Genomic DNA, 8,802 nt, shown 5'->3' on the forward strand with positions numbered 1-8,802 from the left:
GCNCCTGGGCAGCTCTTTCGCCCAGCATCGTGGAGTATTTCGACGGCGAAGACTCCTACCGCTGCGGCTACTGCAAGAATGAGTCGGGCAGTCGCTCCAATGGTGAGCGGGCCGGCGGGCGGGGAAGGGGGTCGGGGGCTCNCGGGGAGGGCCGTAGCCGTCACAATTAAAAACGGACCTGGGCTCTTGACTCGTCAGGGAAGCGTCTAGGGGCTTATTCATCACACAGGTGGTCGGAAGTGCGGGGTAACGACGGTCTCGCGGTGGCCCGAAGTGTGGAAACAGGGGTCCGCCCTCCATCGGTAGGACCCGGTTCAGTATGTGACAGCGGGCCGGGCCGGGCAGCCCCGCAGTGGTCAGTTCCGCCGGGCGGGCCTCCGAGCGCTGATGCTGATGTGGGGTCGTCCCCCGTTTCAAGCGCAGAATGCGGCGTGTCCGGTGGGCTGTTCGTGTACCGAGAGGCGCGTGTGCATACGTGGGCGTGGGCATCGGGGTACAGTGTCTCTCGAAGAGTATACGAGACGCTGGCGACGCGCCGTAGACGCTGCTGGCAGGGGAGCCTGGTTGTTATTAATGTGTTGGAACATTTTACCTGATTTATATGCCTTCTCGTTCCCCGCCCGCCCCCAGAATGACCNTGTTTGTAAACGAAGCATCGTGTTTATATTACCTGCTGTGTCATGCAGTGGCAGATATAGACTCTTGTATTTTAAGGAATTGTCCAGCATTGTGGAAAATGGGATAACCATGAAGATATAAATTTAGGCAGTTAAAAAATATGTAAATGTCCTACAGCAGGGGAATGATTTAGACGATTATGGTGTGTCCATTTACCCATTAGTTAAAATTGTTTATTAGATGCTTGTGGGTAAGAGGGAATAGAATGTAATATAATGCACTCATTAGGAGTGATGGTTATGAAGAGGAGCTAAGCAAAAAAATGTTGAGTGTGTAGGGTTAAACGGAGGAAAACAGGATGCAAATAACACAAGTGGCAGATCTTTGGAGGATAAAAACCCAGGGGAAACACAGCAAATGGTGGCAGTGATTGCCTTAGGGTACCAGAGATGACCGGCTCCCCTTTTTCAGAAATCGGTATTGTGACTATAGTATGTGTGTAATAAGCACTTTATATTGTGTGTTTAAAATTAATATAGTCCGAGATCCTTAATTATTTTCCCGTTAAATTTAGTAAGAGGAAATTAATTAATACAGATGTCCTTTGTTTAAAGTTCTGTGGAAGAAATCGGTTTTCAACCTTTTCACCTAAAGAGACAACTGTAAATTTCCATCATATTTATTTTAGTTCTGACGATAATCTTTACTACAGGGCACAGCACCTATTCAGTAAGTAGGTTTTATTTTTCCTGTTCTACAGATGATGAAATGGAGGCTCGTAAAGTAATTCAGCGTTAATGAGCACCTGCAAGGCTTCTGGACTTTTCTGTTTCCGAATACAGCCTGTGCTATCAAGCCTACCTCTGTCTTTACATACTTCTGATACAGTTTGCTGTTTACAAGAGGAAAATGTATTTTCCTATTAACATTAATTCAGATATACCTTTTAATGTTTTCTCATCGTCTTCATGTTTTTTTTCATGGTTGCGTAATTAGTTATTTCATCATAATTGATAACATCCTAATCTCTGTAATGACTACTCCTGGGCATTTTGAATTGCTTTCAGTTTTTATACTTAAAAGGAATATTGCTGTACTTTTGTTCTATTTTCGATATCCAAGGCTATGCTAAAATCATAAAAATCAGAATTAAATGCATAAGAAAACATTTGCTTTCCAGTTTTTCTGAGGAGACCAGCTTATTAAATTATTGGGGATATTATGGTTAAAGGTGAAATGTGTCCTTGAGGACCTTAAATTTACAATGTCCAAGAGACTAGTGAGTAATTCTGAATTAAATATAACCACTTTGATGTGTTTGATTTTTAAGATTAAGGTAAATATCTTTTTCATTGGTGTTGTGTATCATGTCACACAAGTAGGAAGTATGTGCAAACTTTAATTTCTCCAGTGGGAGCTAATTTTTTTTTTTTTTTTTTCTTCAGTCTTCACATTTAGAAAATGCTTTGAGTGTCAAAAAAAAAAAAATTCAACCTGCTGTAATTAACTTGGGACATTGCACTTATTTTTTCAGGCATGTGGGCACATTCCATGACAGTACAGGATTATCAGGATCTCATAGACCGAGGATGGCGAAGGTAAAGCTCCTTAATACAAAAATGCTTCTCTTACTGCTCAGGCTCTTCTTATCGCGGCAAAATGTTATTTGCCTTTGAAATGTTTTCCTGTTGTTGGAAAAAGGTTTAAGACACTTTTACATTATATTATGTAGTGATTCCATTCTCTGTCCTTTTAAAGGTGTTTATTAGGAGGGGCGCCTGGGTGGTTCAGTCTGTTAAGCATCAGACTCTTGATTTAGGCTCTGGTCATGATCGTATGGTTGTGGGATTGAGCCCTGTGTCAGGCTTTGCACTGTCAGTGAGGATCCTCCTTGGAATTCTCTCTCTCTCTCTGCCCCTCCCCCTTGTGCACGTGCCCTCTCTCATTTTCCCTCTCTCTCTCCCCCCTCCATAAATATTAAAGAAAGATGTTCATTAGGAGAACTTCAAGCCTACATAAGTGTAGAGACTGCTTTATAATGAACCTCACATAGGTGACAGCAGGCTTCGACAGCTGTTAACATTTTGCCCATCTTGTTTCATCAATTCTCCTTGCTTCCTGCAAGGGTGTGAAGGTTTGTGTGTCATCCCCCACAACCCCTAGGTACGTATTTTCAGTCCTAACCCTCAATGACAGTATTGGGAAGTGGGCCTTGGGGAGGTGATTAGGTCAGAGGGTGAAGCTCTCATGAATAAGATTTGTATCCTTGTAAAAGAGACCCCAGAGAGTTCCCTTGCCCCTTCTGCCACGTGAGGTTACAACAGAAATATGAATCAGGAACTTTGTCTTCATCAGACACTAAATATGCCAGCACCTTGATCTTGGAATTCCCAGCCTCCAGAACCTATGAGGAATACATTGTGTTGTTTATAAGCAACTCCATCTGTGGCGTATGATTAGAGCAGCTTGAAGATGCTCCCCCCCTCCCCCACAAAATAATTTAAAACAATTTTAGGTGTTCTGTCAATACACCTGTAATAGATACATGTTTCTTTTTTTTTTTTTTAATAGATGTTTCTAAGAGAGTATTCTTGTTTCCTTTTTAACGTCTCTACAATACCATTATACTTTACAAAATAAATCTTTGATGTCATCTGTTACTTAGTTTTGATGAGATTTTTGCTAGTCTCAAAATTGTCCTTTTTTTTTTTTTTTTTTTTTTTTTTTTTTTTTTTTTTACTGTTTTATTTATTTCTGAGAGAGAGATAGAGACCGCGTGAGCAGTGGAGGGTCAGAGAGAGAGAGGGAGATACAGAATCCAAAGACAGGCTCCAGGCTCTGAGCTAGCTGTTAGCACAGAGCCCGACACAGGGCTCAAACCCACGAACCATGAGATCATGACCTGAGCCGAAGTTGGATGCTTAACCGACAGAGCCACCCAGGCGCCCCAAAATTGTCCTTTTTTAATAGTTGGTTTATTTGAACCAGGATTCCCTGAAGGTTTACACATTGCCTTTGATGGTTAAGATTTTTTTGGTAATTATTTTTATATTGATAATTTTAGAGTAGATAAAGTTCTTTATGTAAATGTAAGCAGTGTTTAAGTGCCTTGTGCCAATACTTCCTGAAAGACATGAGATTGAGCACGACAAATGAAACTTCATGGCTTTCCTTAAACTTAACCATGAGACCCAAAAGGATGATCAGAAGGTCAGATGTTGAAGGATTTTGTATGCCAAGATGAGGAGCTTTTTTTTTTTTTTTAAAGGTGGAGGGGGAGCCTTTGAAAGCCTTTATGTCAGAAGTGTGATGGAATTTGTGCTTTGGAAAGGACCATTCAGATAGTAGAGCTGTGTTTGGGGCGGGAGAGGGGGGTGATTCTGAAGGCAGGAAGACCCGTTCCAAAGATCACTGCAGGGTCCAGATATGAAATAGTCATCTCATGGCGATGCCGTCGTCATCAGTGGCTGTAGGTTAGAAGACAGATGAAAGCAGATGGATGTAAGGTACATTTCAGAAGTAGAAAGCTTACTGATGGGATATAGAAGTGCCTTAAAGGGAGGAGTCTGAGATGACTCCCAGGTTTGGCTCGGGAACTAAACTCGTGTATGTTTGCCTGGATGGCCATAACTAAATGCCACCGACTGGGTGTCTTGTTTCTATATTCTCACAGTACTGGAGGTTGAAATTTCCAAAATCCAGGTGTTTTCAGCTGTATTTTTTTTTCTCAAGGCCCTTCCTTGGCTTGTACATTGTTATCTTCTTGCTGTGGCCTCATGGGGTCCTTTCCCTCTGCATGTATCGTTCTTGTGCCTGGTATCTCTTTGTACGCCCGCTTCCTTTTTCTTATACGCACACCATGCAGATTGGGTTAGGGCCCATGTTAACTGTCATTTTAACTTAATCCCCTACTTAAAGGCCTCCTCTCCAAAGGTAGTCCCATTCTGAGGTAGTGGGGGCTCGGGCTTCGAAATGTGAATTTTGAGGGGACAGTTCATTCTGTAATGTCATGGTTCTGCCATTAACCGAGATCCAGAAAGCACTGGAAGGATCAGGTTAATTTTGGGCTTCGTTGTGCTCGTGCACATGGAGCCCTCGAGTGTGGATAGCGTAGGCTGTGGCACACATCAGCCTCCCCGCATGCCAGGCAGTTTTCTCTTCTTGCTTTCATGGCATTGAGGATGGGTGGTGGGCTGAGGCCTGGAATTGCAGGTGATGCTCCGAGGGGAGCGGAGGTGAAGAGGCCTGGGGTAAAGTATGTCAGGGTTTAGGAAAGAAAATGCTGGGTTCTGTGCTTGCTGTGCCCGTGTTGCAAGATTGCTTGGGTTATGAGGAATAGCTAAATCTAAATGTCTTTACGTCATCGATTAGATTTTTCCCGTAATTAATTTTGTGTCCATGTACTAGTCTACTTTGGCACCTGTGAGAAACATATGAGATATTAACAAAACATTTTTCAATTTTAGAAGCGGAAAATACGTGTACAAGCCTGTCATGAATCAAACCTGTTGTCCTCAGTACACGATAAGGTAAGAAAGAGGGTCTGTCTCTGTAATGTGAAGATGTCGTCTAATTTCTTAGTGGCATGTTGCTTTTTTTAACCTGGTAACTTTTGTTCTAGGTAGACCTCCTTTATAAAGAAAAGCAAGCAAATTGTATCTTGTTTACATAGTGATGCTACATTTATATGTCATTCATAGCTATTTATAATACTCTGTAATGGTTTGGGTGTAAGTATGATATAAAAAAGCATACTACTTAGTATTCCAGTCAGTGATATTCTAACATATTATGAAAATATCAGAAAGTATTCAAATTTCTTTTAGACATCAAAATTTTTATAGAATTTAGCTTAGGACTTTCCACATTCTAGTGTGTTAACCAGACACAGTGCTCACATTCCCGTGGTACGATAGGATCTGTAGAGAGGGGTGGGGCTGACACTTAATCTGCCACATGGATTCGGAGTCCATTTTTCTTCACTGCAAAACTTCAGCTAAGAAGCCTATTTTCCTACAAAGTGATTGCTTAACCAGCAAACCCCAGCCTAACGTGGAAGGATTTAACCTTCTCAGATTGTAAAGGTCCTCCTCCTCTTCTCTCTTGTTGTCTTCCTTGCCTTCCTCTTCTGGTAGAAAATAGGGAAAGATGTTACCATTGTTAAGCACTTGAGTACAGTTTCACTGTAAATGCATTCTCTAGGTAAAAAAGCAAACACGGTTGTATCCATCGTGTTTTGGCTGGTCTTCACACCTCTCTCCCGTCTCTTAATTTGTTTTGGGGGTTGAAGACTGTTTTGACAATCTGATGAAAAGTTGTAGACCCTCTCTGCAACAAAACAAAAGAGAGAGAGGAGCCTCTAGGCAAGAATATGTCACGTTTTGCCGATGAATTTTAGGATGACCATAGACTCCCAAAGTTCCACTGATTCTTGGTTGAGAATCCATTCTGTCTAACTGGTCCTAGGACTTGGACAATAAAGAGATGGCCATCTGATTTGCTGACACCACCTCACTTCTCATACAAGGAATAAAATGACAGAATTGTGCTACCCTCTTTCAGTTTTAGTGGTTATGAAGCAGTGACATCAAAGGCAGAAGTCATTTTCCTACAAATAGCAGTTTATTATTGAATTATGGCCAGGATTCAGTTTAAGTAAGTTTGGAGCTGATCGGCTTGAACCCAGAGAGTCTAATCAGAAAACATCAATTCCAGTGGGTTAAAGAAAAAAGACAAAGCTTCTATAATTTATTGGGTGCCTCTCAAGGCAAAGCACTGTTCCAGGTATATTGCTTTTATGAAAAGGGATTCAACTAACATTGCAAGACAGAGTAATTATAAAATGTGATTTTTTTGCATGAAATCAAACATTTCCTGAGTTATCTTCTGTACAACTTTATTATATGTATTGATGCTGTGGAGTCATTTTGCATGCTTACTCTGCTGGGGTTTTTTTGTTTTTGTTTTTTTTACTTTATTACAGTAATAATGAGACCTAATGTAAAGGCAAGGTGGTTATAAGCTACAACCTAGCTTCCTGTTAGATTTCAGGGGCTGCCTGGTGTGTGAGTTTAACTGGGGATGAGCTTCCTTGACTATGATTTTTTTTTTTTGGTTTTTATTTTTATGTAGAATTCTATGCTAATAATTTAAAAAAAATCAAACATTCCATAAAATGTATTGGGCAAAATTGCAGTCCCCTGAACCTTCTTGTTTCCTCTTTCCCAGTTTCCCAGTCCAGGACACTCAGTTTTTTTTAATGGATTCTTTTGTTTTTCCTTTTTCCTACCTTTAAGTGAGATGCTCATATAATTATATATCATTATCTTTGGGGTTTTCTCATTGTCTCTGTATTTCTCTCTTTGAAAGATATGGATTCAACTTTATTTTTTCTTACTATTTCTGGGTTTCTCTCTCTAAAAGATAAGGACTTAACTTTATTTCATCCCTGTTTCCTTGTCACATTCAAGCTCCATTTTTTCCTCATTGTCAACTTCCCAGCTTAGAAGTATTGTAATGTTAAATAGGTGTAATCTCTTCATTGTGACCTATAAATATGCCTTACAGTTGAGTCGTGTAGAGTACTCTGATCTTTCTTTCCTGCACAAGTTTGTGCCTTTCACGGAATTGATAATTGTCTCCTATGTACCCGTCACCAATTAGAAATGCTTCCACAGTAGTGTACATTTTGTCTTGGTACTTTGAGATAACTTCCGGTACTCTGTCGCTTTCGTCTTCCGGATGAGTAGAGTACCTCTGTGTCCTCTTCTGATCTACTCTCATCTGGGCAGATTGTCTTCTGGCTCCTGCGTCGCTGTCACTCTGAGATCGCTCTTTACTGCCATCTGGGGATTTTCTTTGGATTTCTTGTTAGATCCGTGTCTCCTGTCTCTCTGACCTCTCTTTCTTGGAGTTTTTCCTCATTTTCATGAAGCGCATTTAATAGTTTTCTGAGTAAGAGTGCCTGAGAAGTTCTTTTTAGACTTTAGTACATTGAAAATGTTTTTATTATTTATTTTTGAGAGAGAGAGCGATTGAGTGCGAGCAAGCAGGGGAGGGGTGGAGAGAGAGGGAGACACAGACTCTGAAGCAGGCTCCAGGCTGTCAGCACAGAGCCTGATGCAGGGCTTGAACCCACAAACCTTGAGATCATGACCTGAGCCAAAGTCGGACGCTTAACCGACTGAGCCACCCAGGCGCTCCGAAAAGGATTTAATTCTTTACTCAAACTTCTCGTTTGGCTGAGATATAGAAGTGTAGATTGGAAATACTTTCGCTTTAGAATTTGAAGGCTTTGCTCCATTGCCTTCCTGGTATTAAGTCAGGTAGTATTCTGATCCCTGTTCCTTTGTGCAGATTGTTCTTTCTTTGGGGAAGTTTTTTTTGTCCCCAGTTTTCTGTTCGGTGGTGTCTTTGCATCCATTGCATATGGACTTACGTGGTCCTTCTTACCTGGGACCTCCTCCCACCATTATCCTTCACGGAAATCTTTTTTTATTTTGTTGGTCTTCTTCCCTCCAGTTTTTTTCTTCGATTCCATTATAACTGCTTATAATGTTTTTATTCAGTTATTGAACTTAAAAATTAATTAAAAATTAGGGTGATCCTCTATTTTTCTCTTCATTTTTCCATCACTTTGCTGTATCTTTTGGGAGATTTCCTCAACTTTCAAAATTTTGTTTAATTTTTTTATTCTGTTACACTTTTTCTTCTGGTAGAGTTCTTTTTGGACTCTTTTTTTTTTTTTGGTAACCTCTCATTCTTGTGTGACTGTATCTTGTGTGACTGTAGTAGCCAAAGAGAAATAAAAGTGTTCTGAGGATATTTTTATTTGTATTTTTTTAGGCTCTCTCGTTCCTCTGTACTCTGTATTCTCCAGTGTTTTTGGCAACTTAGCTTTGTAGAGCTTCCCCCCAAGTATCTGGTGATTCTCCCTTTCCAGTGGAGATGCCTGAGGACAGTATCTTGGGGTCTGATCACATTCTGGAGAGAAAGTGCCAGTTTTTGTGGCTAGGTTGGAGAAATGGTTTGAAAGTCTCAACATTCAGGATGTAGACTTACCTTTAGGCTTCCTTTTTCTAGTCCAGTTCCGTTGCTTTCCATTGTGCCTGTATCCTCATGTAGGAGGGACTCTTTTTTTTTTTTTTTTTTTTTTTTTTTTTCCTTCTTTTTTTTTTTTTCATC

General features: G+C 40.7%; 1 protein-coding gene across 8 annotated transcripts in view; it reads left to right on the forward strand.

The window, feature by feature from the left end:
• Window positions 1-8,802, forward strand: part of ATE1 (arginyltransferase 1) — a 145,757-nt gene that overhangs the window by 431 nt on the left and 136,524 nt on the right. For 4 of the 8 annotated variants that reach the window (XM_077779530.1, XM_077779533.1, XM_077779534.1 and 1 more), the window contains exons 2-3: window positions 2,153-2,216; window positions 5,085-5,147. In XM_077779530.1, the coding sequence (XP_077635656.1) occupies window positions 2,153-2,216; window positions 5,085-5,147 (127 nt within the window). Of the gene's footprint in view, window positions 1-3; window positions 103-148; window positions 303-2,152; window positions 2,217-5,084; window positions 5,148-8,802 lie in introns of those variants that run through there. The other 4 variants (XM_077779535.1, XM_077779536.1, XM_077779537.1 and 1 more) reach the window with 2 other exon arrangements.

Source organism: Crocuta crocuta, unplaced genomic scaffold (genome assembly GCF_008692635.1).
Source record: "Crocuta crocuta isolate KB4526 unplaced genomic scaffold, BGI_CrCroc_1.0 scaffold138, whole genome shotgun sequence".
Taxonomy (NCBI): Eukaryota; Metazoa; Chordata; class Mammalia; order Carnivora; family Hyaenidae; genus Crocuta; species Crocuta crocuta.